This window comes from Atta cephalotes (genome assembly GCF_000143395.1).
Source record: "Atta cephalotes unplaced genomic scaffold scaffold00001, whole genome shotgun sequence".
Classification (NCBI taxonomy): Eukaryota; Metazoa; Arthropoda; class Insecta; order Hymenoptera; family Formicidae; genus Atta; species Atta cephalotes.
This window is the reverse complement of record NW_012130065.1, coordinates 13763366-13780107: the sequence shown is the minus strand read 5'-3', so window position 1 is coordinate 13780107 and position 16742 is coordinate 13763366. Positions and strand designations below refer to the sequence as shown.

The following is a 16742-nucleotide window of genomic DNA, read 5'->3' as shown; positions in this document are numbered from 1 at the left end:
GAGACGCACTCGTTGCGTTTGAAACAGGAATTCAAATCTCAACTTTAGGTTTGTTCGTGTTGCTTGAAAAAAATTTTGAATTTAAAATGAGATAAATTTAAGCGTTGAAAGCGAAGATGCTGAGTGCAAAAATCGTCTAATAGATTTTCTGTCTCACTTTGCGTTTATTAGATGCAATTGCGAGAAATATGTTTGCGCATCTATCATGCGATCGCCTAATTATCCAATAACTAGCCTCAACAATAGGTCTGTTCGCATTGTTTGAAATCAAAACTTAAAAGGAGATAAATATGTATTTGAATGATGAAAAGAGAGAAAAGAAAGATGCTGGATGCAAAAAGTGCAAGCAAGATCTGTTTCATTCAGTTCGTATTATCAATCATCGCAAATATCGCATTTGCCGCTTCGGCTTTGAACGCTAGTTCGACACGCTGCTGTGGCACCTTTTCGAACCAGCGACTTCGTGCGTTTTATAATCGTTCTGCATAATCCCGAGTAGTGCGCATCTTTGGCTCTTTTAATGTAATCTGCGTTTGGTTTTAGTATCGGACGAAGATTTTTCACGAACGTCTCCCAACTCATTCTTCCAGAAAGAGAAAGAGAAGAAAAATCGCTCTTAGAAAAATTCCCATCGCGAGAAACATTTCCGTCAACGACTTAACATGTTCATGGTAAAAAGATTTCGTGAATTCTGAAAAACGAGCGGTTGCAATCGATGTCCTATTCCACGTTTACTATAGCCTCTTTCATCTGTCCGCTTTGATTTCGTCTCGTTAATAGAACATCGTGAACACAGAATCGGGATGACTGCTGTAAGTGGAGTGGATCACATTGCGACCTGCTCGAAAAAAGAAGAGATTCGAATGTCTGGATTACTACGATGCTTCATTGTTTTCAGACCGCTGTAAGAACCGTCGTTCGCCGCTCGTTTTCCACATCTAAATGGGCAACAGCACAGCAGGTGATTTATTCCGTTTAAAATTAACAAAAAACAAAGAAACGATTCTGTGGATGTCACAGGAACTCCGCGAACGTTTCCACGTTTATCGATAATTCTTCCTTGCTCTCCCTTTGCCCTTCCCGATTCAACTTTTCTCTCGTGTACGATCATTCAAAGAAGTAGAAATCTGAAGGACATGAAAGGTCATTCACTTATATCTCGGTGTTCTCTCATAAAAATTCCTGTGAATTTGCTAGATGACCGTGCGAGATGCTTTGAACTCGGCCTTGGATGAGGAGATGGAAAGGGATGAAAAGGTATTTCTTCTCGGCGAAGAAGTAGCTCTCTATGATGGCGCGTACAAAGTTTCCCGGGGTCTCTGGAAGAAGTATGGGGACAAACGTGTCATTGACACGCCGATCACAGAGGCTGGTTTCACAGGCATCGCGGTTGGAGCAGCTATGGTATGTGTGGAATAATTTTTATTGAGCTTTGTTATTGTAACAAGTTAATCTTTGTTTTATTTATTGCATTTTTATTAGTATATATTCCTCTATTTACACGTATATTTCATTTTCTAGGCCGGCCTGCGACCAGTCTGTGAATTCATGACGTTTAATTTTTCGATGCAAGCAATCGATCACATCATCAATTCTGCTGCCAAGACGTTCTACATGTCTGCAGGTAGAGTCAATGTGCCAATTGTATTTCGTGGTCCCAACGGTGCTGCCGCAGGTGTAGGAGCTCAACATTCGCAGTGTTTTGGTGCCTGGTATAGTCATTGTCCCGGTTTAAAAGTAGTGTCACCCTATAACAGCGAAGACGCCAAGGGTTTGCTTAAAGCAGCCATTCGAGATCCTGATCCAGTGGTGATGCTCGAGAATGAAATATTGTATGGTGTACAGTATCCTATGTCTGATGAAGCTTTATCCAAGGACTTTGTTTTACCCATCGGCAAGGCCAAAATAGAACGAGCGGGCAATCATGTAACATTGGTAGCACACTCCAAAGCTGTCGAGGAGGCTCTGGAAGCGGCCAATGAACTTGCTGGAAAAGGAATCGAGGCCGAAGTGATTAATCTACGTTCTCTCAGACCGTTGGACATGGACACCATCATACAGTCTGTGATGAAGACGAAACATCTGTTGACAGTTGAACAAGGTTGGCCACAGTGCGGCATTGGAGCGGAAGTCAGTGCAAGAATCGCCGAGAGTATGTTTCGTTTAACTTATAATCTATAATTACTGTTCCATTCAACTAACAAGATGAAGATCCTTCTTATTTTATTGATACCAACAATTATATAGTTTTTCAATGCGAAGAACATGTTTAATCTTCGATCGACTTTATGTCATCGACTTATGTTTTTTACCGTTTAGATATATTTTGTAAACATTGATAATGATTTGATCGTGATCAAAACGTTGTTGTTGTTAGTTGACATGTTATTTCAAAATTAATTTATTAAGACTTTTACTTATCTCCAATTTTTATAGGCCAAAAAAAAAATTTTTGGCTCGTAGCCTTTTGCCTTTAACTTGTTATAATCTATAATCTATTTTCTATTTTACACTTGTATTGAATTGTATTTTAAATCAACTTTAGATAGTTTAAATTAAGATAAAATATTACCCTGGTTTGGATAATATTTTTCGTAATAAGTTTTTTTTAGTGTTTTAAGATACTTATTAGTATAATTATTAAATTGATGATCAGTTTAATTTGTACAAGATCAGAAAAACAATACATTACAAATCAAATAAAGGTTAAGAGCTCAATTCAGTTATTTTAATAAAATGAATTTCATGTGTTTAAACAAATGTTTCAACTTTTGCACGAAGTCATTAATAATGTTACAAACAACTAGTAATTAAAAGATACAAAAATTAAAGTCGCATACAACTCAGAAATTCAAAAATAATAAAATATCAAAGTCGAAATCCAAATTCAATTTAAATCAAGGAATTAACATTAATATAACTTAGGTTAGATTTTCCGTTGTATCACATTTAAATGCGCGAACTTTAGGCGATATGATTCGATAACTTTAAGTGTTTATAATTCAAAAACAACTAAAACCTCGATATTTTGGTATTAGAATTTTTGTACCAAAATGATGTCAGAAATCTACCCTCAAACATTGTTACGGTCTTTATCGAATACTGTATAATTTAATTTGTTATTTCAGCTTCAGTTTATTTGCGTTTCAAATCTGGCACGGAGTTTATATAACTGAAAGATGTATTTAGAATTTATATATAAATATTATTAAACAAGAGAGAGATCTAGTTTTGATCATATTGGTTTTTTCTCAAGCTTTTTTTACTTATTTGAGTTATTCATGTAATAGTTTAAATTAACATATAATTTAAATTAAAATTAAGTTTTAAACGCATTGTATACATAAAAGATTAGTAAATTGCAATTTCAAAGCTATATAATTTAAATTGGTTCTTATCGATTTTATTTTCATTTATTTATTCTCGACAGTGTTGCTTAACAAAATTATTTTTTTTCCAGGTGAAGCCTTTTATCATCTTGACGCACCTGTCATTCGCATCACGGGAGTTGACACCCCTATGCCATATGTGAAATCGCTGGAGATTGCGGCCTTGCCACAGATCAAAGACATAGTGAACGCCGTTAACAAATTGTTAAGAGTCACACAGTAGTCAATTGTATATGAGTACTTAGGTGAAATTATATTTTTACGATTTTCCTGACACGCCAATTTTCCTATTCCCATCTGCCACACCTCTACAGTACACAGTGTACCTCGTCCAATGTTGTGTTGATATTGTATAGAAGACTGGACGTCTTATCTGGGAGGATTCCGATAGCGCACATCGTTAATTGGCCAATTTAAAATATTTTCATTGGTAAAGCAGTAAAAAATTACTAGCGGATGTGAGTGGATGTATGCTTTCGCATACATGGGCGCTAATGGGACCATCCCCATTTTATAAGTTTTATTTGTAACAATTCTTTCTACAAGAAAGTATGTTTGGACATTTGGAGATGTACACTGATTATAATGTAAATGAGGTTAAGCATGTGCTTCTTGAAACTAGCACGAAATATGTGCGATGTGTATTCTGTACATTGATATATGCGATATTAATAATGTTATTAGACAATGCGATAATAAATGTAAATATATATATAAGAAAGAATTAGTAAGAATAAGTCAAAATTTTAATATATAAATAGTGCTATTTTATTTGAAATATCCAATTGTTATCATCAACGAATGTGCAATAATTGAAACATTTAATTTATTTTATTAATATTCATATTGGATTTAAATAAATTGAAGTTAACTTTCAATTGAATATATGACGGCCACGTTCAGCAAAAATCGGCGTTTAGTAAGCACTTCGCGTAGATTGAATTACTCTTTGATCTAAAGGCGCGCGCGCGCGCGCGTGTGCGTGTGTGTGTGTGTGCGTGTGTGTGTGTATGTGCGCGTGGGTGTGTGCGTGCGTGGGTGTGTGTGTGTGTGTGTATACACATACGCACACATAATTCTAGCTCACAATAAGCGAAGAAACTTCCAACTATTGCAAAATAAACATTTTGCTGAATATGGCCAATTATAATACAAAAAGATATACCGAGCTACTGCCATATTTATACGAACTGCCTTTCACTTTGTAGAATTTCACATCGCGCACATTCAATTAAAAATAGCAATAATAAGAAAATGTTGACAGTGCAATATGCATTATTACATATATGTATGTCTAACTGCACAATTACACGCAGCATATAAGATGCATAAATCTGTCTATCATTTATTACAGAAAATTAATAAATATTAGTAATACATAAATTATTAATCCTATTGTTTACTTATACCTTCTAAGTGTATATATCCTCGCGTCATGATTTTTAAGATACTTCCAATGAATTGACACAAAATATTCCCAACAAAAATTTGTTGATTTCTAATAAAGAATCAATTACATAAAAATTTCAAATTGTTCATTTTAATAAAAAAAATCGAAATCAAATTATATTTTTCTAAATCAAATTATATATTTTTTTTCTATAGTTTGTACATAAAAAGACAAATTCGATAGTATTATACATTTTGATTATTTGATCTCAAGATGTTTCAATTAATGTACTTATAACATAATCCATGAATCTGTCGTCAATACTTAAAGTATATCGATGAATTTATCTTTTTATTACAAGAATATGGAAAGAAAAATATATGGTTCCATTTTAAAAATATAATTTGAGTTCACTTTTTTTTATTAGAAAATGAACAAATTTGAAATTTTTCTTAAGCAATTAATTCTTTATTAAAAACTATTTTTATTAGAAATATTTTGTTTTCAATTCATCGGAAGTATTTCAAAAACTGGTGGATTTAAGGAACTTGTATATTATTAACATATATATATTAATTTTTTTACATTGATAATTATGTATGATACATACGTAATAGACAACATGTCACTACAGTCATGTAACGTTCAAATGCATCTCTTAATTCGCCTTCTCTGTGATAAACATTGAATAATTAATATTTCTTAAAATTCCTAATATTTGAATCTTATTCATAATATTAATTATTACGAATCCTACCTAAGTACATCCATGTCAAGAGCGCATTGTGTATAGACGGCTAAGAAATTCCGTAGATCGGAATGTGTCCAATTGACTTGTCGCCAAGGTTCAATACATCTCTCCACCAATTCCAAAAAGAAAAATCTCAATTCTCGTGATCTATGCAAGTTGCATCCAATACAGAGAATCGCTCTCGAATACGAACGGAAGTTTATATCCAGTTCTTGATAAGATCGATCGAGAAGCATTGGTTTGAGCTTAAGGCATACTAAACTGGAACATATCAATATATACTGTTATTTTTGTAATTTTTATAACAAAGCATAATTTGTCATTTTATGTATGATATAATATACTGTTTGTGATGTTTATCATTTTCTAGAAGAACTCTGCATTCTGATAATTCCTGTAAGAATTCCCTGTCCAAGTCCGTATCAAAATATTCGGATCCGACACATCGATATGTCCACGACGACATCATACTATTAGCACAATGATATAGATCAGGAAACGTTAAAAACTGTAATTTTCTTTTATTCATTTCAAATCGCAGGCATGCTATAAACACCACTGCAGCGTATCGTCTGTGCAATTAAAAACAGTTTGGTTATATAAATGATGTTTATTATAATTGGATTGTGCATTCATAAACACACAAGCTACAGTTTCTAAAAGGAATTATATATGATACATACTTAGCAAGATCCTCAGAAAGTAAGAAATGTTGTTTGATATTGGTTGCAAGAGAGCCTGGCAAATCTTCGACAGTTTTAAATACCCTTTTCACATTGTCGTACTGTCTTCTACAGCTCTTCAACGTAATTCCTGTCTTTTCCGCTACCTCGTCCATATCCTTTCTACTTTTGGATGTTATCTTTTTTCCTAGTAACTCGCGTATAACGACATCATCAAATTCGTAATACCTGAAATAAGTAATTATTTATGTCAGCATCAGGAAATTAGTAACACTCTAGAATTGGTGTAAGTTTATTGGACCTATTCAATTATATTCCTACGAAGTTGATGGTAGGTCTATTGGACCAACTGTATTGTACTGACTATTGTAATGACTGTTTGGCTAAAAAAGATTTTAATGGATAAAATTAATTTAGCTTTCTTTGTGAAGTAATTTTAAGATTAAAAAAAATACGTTATCATATTTAAAACTTATTTAGTTCTAAATTCTTACATTGATTTTTGTAACAATTGTCATTTTGTACAATACAATGTCAAACAGTTCAACTTTCTTTATATTACATCGATGAATTTTTAAACTATTTTTGTTAATATACTTAATATTCATTCTTTTTTATATTATTATATTTTAAATGTTATTTTGATTCCTTGAAATTAATAGAAATTAATTAATTTTTTTTAGTCAATATACACTACATGGAAATAAAATAAAATAGTAATATTTGTAGCTACAAAAATAAATAAAATATAAAGTTTCATTGTAGTTTGTATTATATTTCTATACTGAAGAAGATTCCAATCCAAGAATCAAAACATTTTATTTTAATTTCATTTGACAAGTACATTCCAATTAAATGCAAATTGTATTATTAGGAATATATAATTTATGTGCCAATATTTGCGGAAATATAAGTTTTTTTCTATTAAATTAAATGAATCTCTTGGATCTCCAGTGTCAGTAACAAATTGTTACAAATTTTGGCATCGGTTTTAAAGAGTTAATAATCCCACAATCTAACATACATAAGAATTTACAGCGATTCTTATTTCTGTGCTGATAAAAGTTAGAAAGTAGCTGAAACATACATTATTTAATAATTTAATGTTAACATTGTTAGAAACATCAATGCTTTAAAATTAAATATTTTGCACTGCTTACAGTATCGGTTTCCACTAGTCCTAATTTCTTTTATCAATTATTTTTCATATTTTTAGTTATAATTCGATAATTTGATTAAAAGGTTGCATTACGCATATTCTTACATTTCTATGAGCATTTGACTGGTCTGTGGTTCGATTTGAAAGGCTAGCTGCTCACTGGCGAGTTTCGTAGGAGTGTGAAGCAGTTTCTCGAGCAAAGCATAGGTACGATAGTGATCGAGGATGTCAGATGCAACCAGTTCGATTGGCGCATTGGTCTGCTGACAAATTCCTCGTTGATGTAAAATGTTAACTGCGTCACTAGCTAGAAAAAAGCATCCATTAGACTTAAAGATTCAAATAATTTTTCGTACAGATAAAATCAATGGAGGCTGTTATTCCCTCCACTCACAAGTATGTCCGTCGACCCACAGCTGATAGATCTCGGGATCAACCAACGTGTAATTGCTAATAAACACGTCCACTTCGGACAGCATATTGAGGTTATGTTTGCGTTGTTTCGTTATGCAATCGATGACAAATGCAAGATCATCCCGAAAATCACGCTTATATTGTTTCTTAACGAGAAAGTTAACTTAAAATAGGGATTATTGTCACGTTTTTATCTTAAAAATAAGAGAATTTGGTAATTATTTAGATAAGCTTCCTGCAGCTCAAAAATCAATGAAATTAAGCTTACTTGGCACATCTTTGCATAAAACAAAGAAATCTGGCAGAGAAAAGCTTTACTCTGCCTCGCGTCTGAGATGTTAATCATTAAAATTCACTACTATTTAGGTTAGGAAATCTGTCAGCCACGAAATCCTCAACACTGCGATGCGACAAGTAGTCTATTTTTTGTTCCTGCACTAGATTGAACTAGCACTCTCTTTCTCACTTTCAACAAATAATAAATATATACCTATCTTATTTCAAGTTCCAAAAGTGTACACTACAGTTCAGCTACAGAAAACAGACCTAAGAACAAGCTGCGATCACAACACAACAGACACATTTAAGCTGGACAAAGCAGATAGATTGCTCACCGAGCGATTGATTGTGATTGGTTGGATCTATAAGGAACAACCAATCGTGTTTATTTGTTTGGGCAGATTAACCGCTTTATCAACTTGAACGCGTTCATTTTCAATAAGCGCAAGCTGAATCTGTCGTAGGCTCCGCATTTAATTTTTTAATAAATTTTACTAAGTAAAGGAGTGAGTGTCGAGCCATTTCTATATCCATATCAGGCACGAGACTGAATTTTTTGTGGGTCATGTTAGATTTTTTTTAAGTGATTATGGCGTGGCAAAGTATTGTGGCGCGCGCTGGCCATCCAGCTAATAAGATGACTTTTATTTCGGCCCATAAATTTAGTTATTAATAACTTATCCTCGACATTTAGACATCGTTATGACGTAATTATGTCAAATTTTATTGACATTAATTTTATCATAATGACATTGGCACATGATGTAGAAATGATATTTAGTAGTATAGTGGCGCTGCCGTGGATTTCTACCAGAGTATCTTCTTAATTATTTTTTTAAAGTTAAAAATAATTCTTTTTATTAATGAAAACAATTAGTTTCATCTTAAAACAATTTTTAACTTTATCATCAAAAAAATTTTGATAAATTCACAAATTCGCTTTTGTGACGCGCGCGCGCGCGCACGCACGCACACACACACACACCACACACACATACCACAACTAAATTATAAAATTTAACGTGAACTTTCTTTAATTTGGAATATTATTTCTACAGTTCATACTTAACTTTTATTACTCGAATATCTTCCTCCAGCATTATTATTCGCGAGTAAATTTGAATTAAAGTCATTCGACTTCACAAGATACAGAGCTGCTGAGCGAAAAGATCATACGATGTTACGTGGTGATACAATCCAACCGCATACCAGCGTTTTATCGGCGGTGCATTATTTTCATTTTTCCGCCATAATCTCTGCTTAATTAAAGTAATCGTCGGACTTTGGAGCAAAATAATATGAACGTATGCGTGTGCACGTACGCATGCACACATGCGTGTATGCATGCACATGTATATGTAAATACGTCCACCGACCGCAATTCCGCGCGATTGATTGACAGCCGGCGAAGTGTAGTAGCAGCAAGCAACAGCAACAGCAGCGATCGAAATTGCTACTGCACTCGCTTCGCGCAGACGCAATTAATTCGCGGCGAGACAATGTCACGTAACGTTAAACTCGTTACCGTGCGGGAAACGCGCGTTAACCGGCTACGATTGCCAACGACGAGCAGATAAATATTGTAATGCCGTAACAAAACCTGGCGGAACGCCGGATTCATCTTGACTAAAATATCGATCGGGCACCGTGGTATAGAATGATGAAACAATGATTTCCATTCTTGTTACGGATTAACAAGATGCAGAATGACGATGGGAATATTAAAATTTGAAGATTTTCCAGGAATAAACTTTGTTATTCGAGGCACGGGTAGAAAAGAAAAATAAAATGTCTTTGACTTGTCAAGCGTCTCATTATTCCGAATCTTGCGTGCCTTATTAATTTACAAATTTTCATCAGTCTGTAATAAAGTTTTTAAATCGTAATTTATTAAAATGTGTATTTTGTGTATATTTTTAAAGTAATCAAATAATTTTAAAGTAATCAAATTTAAAATAATCAAATGATAATTTTTAATGATAATATTTAAATAGAACGAAGTTTATCTAAGAAAATATTATATTATATTATATATTTTTAAACAAAAATAAGATGTAAAATTTCGCAAAATATAAATTTTATTTATTAGTTGAACAAAAAGACATTTCTTTGTATGACGTACTCTTTTTCTCTATGTAAATTAATTATCATTTGCATTACAATAAGAGAAAGTTACATACAGTTTTCTACTATTATTGTGTATATTTGAAATATGTAAGTTCGCTCGATATGAGTTATTAAGACATGTAAATGTCTTAATAAATAATTAAGTACTCAATTCTCCTTATCTCTACGCACAAAGTGGAACTGTAGATTTCGCACTTTCCTTGTTTCCTTAAATAAACATGTATACGAACAATGTAAACGAAGAATAAAGAAAAGAAGTTTTTATCTATATATATATATATATATTTATTAGTTTATCAAATATCGCATTCTTATATTATAAACTTAAATTTTATTATCAATTGTACTCTCTTATTTCTATCTACAACTTTATTGCACACTTAGCAAAAAGAATGAGGTTTATTAAAAAAAAACATGGTAGAAATTCGACGTTATTAAAGATTTAAAAACACACATGTCGTATTTTGTGTTCAGTGTAAATATTAGTTCATCTTCTGCATCGTGTTGCACAATATTTAGCCATTTTGCGTTTTTATTTTATAATTCCATAGAAACTAGTAGATTATTTTGGCGTATACAGTAATTATAACAAATGAACAGGACATTCAATGTTTAGCAACAGTATTCTAATTAATACTAAAATATTAAAGTCTCTCTAAAACGTGTTTTTTAATAGAATTACTTCATTTTTTTCAATGAATTTTTTTTAATAAAAGAGGAAATATTGTATTATTGATATCATTAATGTTTGGATGTTCATTTCATCAGGATTATAAAGATTAAATATTTTTTTAAACGGAGAATGAAAATTCAACACGGAGATGCAATGAAAGGCAATGCAGGCAAATTCATATAAGTAGAGATTACACTATTTCGTCGCTGTCACCAAAGATATACACTTGCTTTACGTAGAATCGCGGTAACTATTATTTCCCTGTTGCATTTAATGTCGCTAACGGACATACTCGGTTTCGATCCTGCGGTACGGTGCTATCCATTGTCTCTCGCTCTGCCTAGTTGTTTTCTTTTCTACTTCCTCTTTCCCAGCTCTTCACTCTTGCACAGAGTCCTCCACTTCACTATCTTCTCTTCATCCCCTTTTACCTCCCTTCCGCTCTTTACGTTTCCTCTTTCTCCTGCTCTTCCTCCTCTTCGCAGCTACCGCTCGACGTTTCTGTGTCTGTCTCCCGGACGGAGGAAGGAAACGCTCCAGGAAATTCATTTGCAGAGACGTGGCACCGTACAGCAAAACACGAATGATATATTTACATGGCGCCGAGAGAGAAACCGACGAGATGGATTTACTCGAGAAAGGTTTATCGAGCGTTACGCGAAGGAGTGGGGAGAGAAACGTGAAATGTATTTTTTGAGAAAGAAACGCGCTAATTCACTCTCGAAGCTGTGCGGAAGTACGTCTATATAGTTTTTGCTTCCGTCCGCCTCATAAATTCTTCCGTTTTCGGGTGTGGCCGAAAAATGTGACTTATTTCGATGCAACGATGGATTTTACGCCTCCAGAGCGCGATTTGATGCAAATATCTCTATAACACCTAATGTTGAAATTTTAGATCTATACTGTGCCTAATGAAAACTACACCATGGTATTAATACTTCGGCCACATTCCAATATACACTGCCACTAAAAATTTATAGTGTACATTTATTATAAATTTTCAGTACTGACAATATATATTGGAACACGACTGTGAACTTCAGTTGATATGTACATATAAAAACAACAAAGGAGATATCTTTCTAAAAGAACTTTGTTTTTAAGAAGTAATTAATTAGTAATTTATTATAACAAAGACTATAATAAATTATACATTTCTCAAAATTACTTTATTTAAAAAATAACAATTAAAATATATTATTTTAATAAAATAAGCGAAAATAAAAAATATATTATTTAGACACAAAAAACATTCGTACAGTCAAGAAATTTCTAAAATCACGAAAGAGTGTCATTTTTATGAAGTTTTTTTGTTTATATTAAGATGGAACGTATTCATTATTAAATTGTTAATTAATACATTAATAAAGTGTTGTTAATTAATAAACTAATAAATTGTTAATTAATGTTTATTTTCTACAAATAAGACTTTTAAAAGTTTCTCCTGTACGAATACTTTTTGCGTTCATTATATGCAATAAAAATAATGTACGATATACATATATTAACAAATTTTATGTCATTAAAATTATGCGTGAATATACTTGACTAAATATATAGCAGGATTAATTTAGAGAAAGAATTAATTTATTTGAAGAACTATATATCTCTGTAATGAAAAATTTTATCACGTCAGCTTAAAAAAAATAAAAGTTTTGTAATATATTTTTAAAAGTTATATCTATTATTGTATTATTGTATTATTCCGAATTAAGATTGATTAAGGCAGCTTGAAAGAAGTTTATGATAATTAAAATACCGTAAAAAAATTCATCTCGTCGATTTTTTTCACATATCTTAACATATCTTAGCATTTGAATGCAAAGAAAATCAATTAATTTTTCACTTATTTCGTGTTAAATGATACAATTTTCATACGAAGAAAATACATCAATATCAGGCTGCGTTTTATTATTCCGAGAATTTTCGACAGAGTCAAGCCACTCCGTCGTTTATTTTGACATGTCGATTACTATCGGAGATTAACATGTTATTTAATAATATACACTACTATATAATTACACGTAATTATTTCTAGAATAATCATTATTGCATTATATTGTTTGCTTTAATCATGCCCGCGAGCTAACTGTCAACAAAAAGGTGACGACATTTAATTCTATTAGCAATAAATAAAATTTACGAACTTATCGATGCTTATCACACTTTCTTAAACTAAATGCAAACCTGGATCGCGATACAATAGTTTCGGATTGTGCATTATATAATGAGAAAATACTGTACGGCTTCTAGCGAGTTTATTGTATTGTCGGCTCTATCTCAATTGACATTATATCCTCAAGTATTTATCACATAATTTTATTATACGGTTCATTTTTCAGAGACACAAAAATTATGATGTGCAAAGTTCAATGACAAATTTTCTTATTATAGCTAAACACATCTTTTATGGATGTTTGATGTCAAATGATTGAACAGATTAAAAGCAATTAACTTGATTGATATAATCCGTTCATAAATGTTATCTTAGTGATATAGTATGTATTATTTACAGATTTCTCGAAATGTGATGATAATTTGAAACTGAAAGTGTTATCTGTTACCCAGGTGAGAGGCCGAGTTTGAGAATATTTTCCTGCAAAAACACTTCTCTTTTTCTATATGTTTTCATAAAAAATTATTATAAATTAGAAAATATAATATAACTTTCACTACAGATTAACATATATTATATAAATCATATCGCATCACTGAAAGATAATCAGTCAGAATAATCTATAATCTAAGGATTTTTACATGGGGTCAGGGTATCTTCGATTCACATTAAAAATGACTTTAGAAGCTGCTTCTATATATTGGGTTATCCGGAAAATTTGTGCCGATTTTGAAGGAAAATTGAATTTTTAATTTCATTTATTGAATTTAAATCTTTTGCGGCACGAACTTTCCGGACAACCCAATAATTCGCAAAACGTAGACGCAGAATGAGTTGCGTTTATTTTTTTATTGCGTGCAGTTGATTTTCATCTGCGTATATCTTGCCGTGATCATCATTCTGCGTCAGCATTACGAACTACGTTTTGCGATTTGCAAATTATATAGAGGCACCCTTACATAGTTAGCGCAACGTGAGCACGCGCGGTAAAGTTCATTGTCGAAATTGCCCGAAAGGTCTTTCGCTATCGACTTCCTAGAACGGCGGGTAAATGCGGGAGTGTCAGTATTTACGCTAAAATACGTAACGAGCTCTCACCACGCTTCGGCTCACCTTAATTTCCCCTGGCACCGCAAGCGTTAGCTCGAGTCGATCTCGTGGCTTGGGCAATCAACCTAAAGATTCCAGGTTTCAGGAACACACCATTGTTGTATCACGCAAGCTCGTATTTTGTTGTATTATCGAAAGAATGATTTATCAACTGTATATTCGTTTTCATAATTGATATACAAAAAGACAATAGGTATAAATAATTTTTGCGAATCTTGAATCGTTCGAGGCAAGCGCATTTTATTGAAATAATTGATGATTATTGATATCGCCTTCTTATCAACATAATTCGCACATGTGAAAATTAATTTACTGCGCGTGCCTTGGGGAAAATAGTATGTTTATTGAGAATTTATAAGAGGCTAAAATGTTTCATTTAAACTTTAAAACATTTATTGAATTGTTCCCAATTTTAATCCAATTATCCTTTAAATTTTGTTAATATTCCGAAAACACAACACACTTTCCGAATATCTATCAAATATAGTCATGAACATCTCTTGAACAATTCCATGTTTAAATTTTCACATCTCATACAACAATTTAAATATGTTTTAAAGCTCAAATGAAATATTTCATTCAACATTTGAGTTTTTATAAATTTTCTATAAACATACTATTTTCGCCAGCGTTCCAAGAATATTACGTTTCTGAATTAAATTTAGATACAAAACCAAAAATTGTACTGTTAAAACATAAGTACATTCCATTTACTTTTGTCACGAAATCTAATGTTAGGAACTTTCTTGTAAGAAATCGTTTCACTAGAATATGTGTAAAAAATTTAATAATGCTGCGCCCATGGTATAAAAATATAAGATATTCCATTTCCAATAATGCACAGTCGTCATGGCGACTGCACGAGCAGAATATTTTTTTTGTGAAACATCCTATTGAACTGTAATTAATGCAATCTTGAATATTTAAATTATATTTAAGATACTAGTAGCATCCAAATTGACGATCTAATTCATTTTGGGAGATTATTATTTTTCGGTTTGATTGTGTTGCAAGTTTGAAAGTAATCGGCACGCAGTCATATATTTGAAATAAATTTACTTAATGCATATAGATGTATTATATATTTTCCAGCCTCTACATTACGTACCGTAATTAATTCTGTTACATACAAGGATGACCTGTCACAATTGTCGAGAACCGATTCAATTTTCCTTGAAATATATTAAACACAAAAATCTAAGATACATTTTTATACCGATATTTTTTATACCGGTCCAATTTAAAATTTAGGATGAAACAAACTTTTAAAACTTTGTATTTGAATTCAAATCAATTAGCAACAAAACGATGAAGTATATAGAAATATATAGCGTTTTAACAGAACTTTTATAATTTTTATATATTTAATAATTGTGTAGATTTTTCAAAAATCTAGTGTTTAAAAACTATTCCCATTTCCATTAAGTTTTGAGAGGCTGTTTTACCTCTGAGGAATGTGCGATCTCCCGATTTGCTAAAAATTGATTTTTGCAAAAAGATTACTTTGAAATAGCTCTTTTGTAAAAAAGAAGTGATTCTTTAAAAAGATCGATTTAACAGCCTCATTTAGTTAGAAAAATCCATTTTTCGTAAAGATTGATTTAAAATCGCTATTATTGTTTGGAAAGATCGATCTTTTGTAGAAAGTAGTAATCGAAACATCCCTAGTTTTACCTTTTAAATCTCAAATTAGGCCGATATAAAAAAAAATACGTGCCTCTTAGATTTTTAAGTTTAACAATATATTTCAAGAAAAATTGAATCAGTTTCGAGCAGTTGTGACGCTTTTTGTTTTTTGATGTTTTTTTCATTATAATTTTCTAAGTATAAAATGTTTAGCCAGCAGATGTTTGTTAGATGTTTGCAACATGCTTTCAAACAGTATAATATCAATAAAACTTTTCATAAACAATGTAATCATCGAAACCCTTTACAAATAAATATAAGTTTGAGTAAGACGGACCACGGAGTAAAATGATCCATTTACTAAATCTTATTAGTAGCTATCTTCTGTTGAATGAACATAAGTTTGGAGTTTTCGCGAAAATGTAGCAAGATGGAAAATTATGATTCACATAATATCGATGAAATACAAAACTGGCGAATAATATAAAAAGACATTAATTATTTGTAGATGTTTTACGAATCGATAATTTCATTAACTCTATAATGGTAGAATGGAGTTAAAGCGTCTCCAGACGATATGACTAATGTTCGCCACATTAGCAAATATCATACACACACACACATGACATCTATATTGAATATAAATCAATATTTGCGAATGTATGCAAAATTGATGTAATATTGGCTATATCGTTTAAAGGCATCTTTAAATCACCCAATGGCTTTGTTAGCCTAAGCGATTTTTTTGTTTTACTTTTTTGTTTTACAATTATTTAAGTCGAGTAATAAACTATATTGTATTTTTTTCATTCATAAATAAAAAACAAGTTTTATATTATTTAATTATTTTAGTCATTTTATACACTAATTAGATAAAAATTGATTAAAACAGAGCACCAAATTGAATTCGATCTTACTTTCCTAGAAACGTTCTAAAAATCACCATTATCATTACTTACACACACACACACACACACACACACACACACACACACACACACACACACACACACACACACACACAC

The 16742-nt window shown here is 31.8% G+C and overlaps 2 protein-coding genes across 2 annotated transcripts; one reads left to right on the top strand and one right to left on the bottom strand.

Annotated features, from left to right (window-relative positions):
- Window positions 1-803: 803 nt before the first annotated feature.
- On the top strand, window positions 804-3612 carry LOC105618869 (pyruvate dehydrogenase E1 component subunit beta, mitochondrial). The gene is made up of 5 exons (XM_012200405.1): window positions 804-812; window positions 899-961; window positions 1198-1404; window positions 1522-2152; window positions 3461-3612. Exons 1-5 carry the CDS (start codon window positions 804-806, stop codon window positions 3610-3612), a joined length of 1062 nt encoding a protein of 353 aa, XP_012055795.1.
- Window positions 3613-5372: 1760 nt separating this feature from the next.
- On the bottom strand, window positions 5373-7851 carry LOC105627386 (acidic fibroblast growth factor intracellular-binding protein). The gene is made up of 6 exons (XM_012208671.1): window positions 7767-7851; window positions 7478-7679; window positions 6214-6441; window positions 5875-6102; window positions 5537-5791; window positions 5373-5451 (listed from the first exon to the last, which is right to left on the bottom strand). The coding sequence occupies exons 1-6, from the start codon at window positions 7849-7851 to the stop codon at window positions 5373-5375; spliced, it is 1077 nt and encodes a 358-aa protein (XP_012064061.1).
- Window positions 7852-16742: the final 8891 nt, after the last annotated feature.

Bases quoted from the DNA above. Each gene is read 5' to 3' on its own strand.
- LOC105627386 (XM_012208671.1), bottom strand. From the start codon at position 7,851: ATGCTGTCCGAAGTGGACGTGTTTATTAGCAATTACACGTTGGTTGAT. The intron at 7,680-7,766 runs GTGAGTGGAGGG...GCTTTTTTCTAG, and splicing joins GTGGGTCGACGGACATACTT to CTAGTGACGCAGTTAACATT. The intron at 6,442-7,477 runs GTAAGAATATGC...TACTTATTTCAG, and splicing joins AGTCAAATGCTCATAGAAAT to GTATTACGAATTTGATGATG.
- LOC105618869 (XM_012200405.1), top strand. The intron at 962-1,197 runs GTGATTTATTCC...TGAATTTGCTAG, and splicing joins AATGGGCAACAGCACAGCAG to ATGACCGTGCGAGATGCTTT. The intron at 2,153-3,460 runs GTATGTTTCGTT...TTTTTTTTCCAG, and splicing joins CAGTGCAAGAATCGCCGAGA to GTGAAGCCTTTTATCATCTT.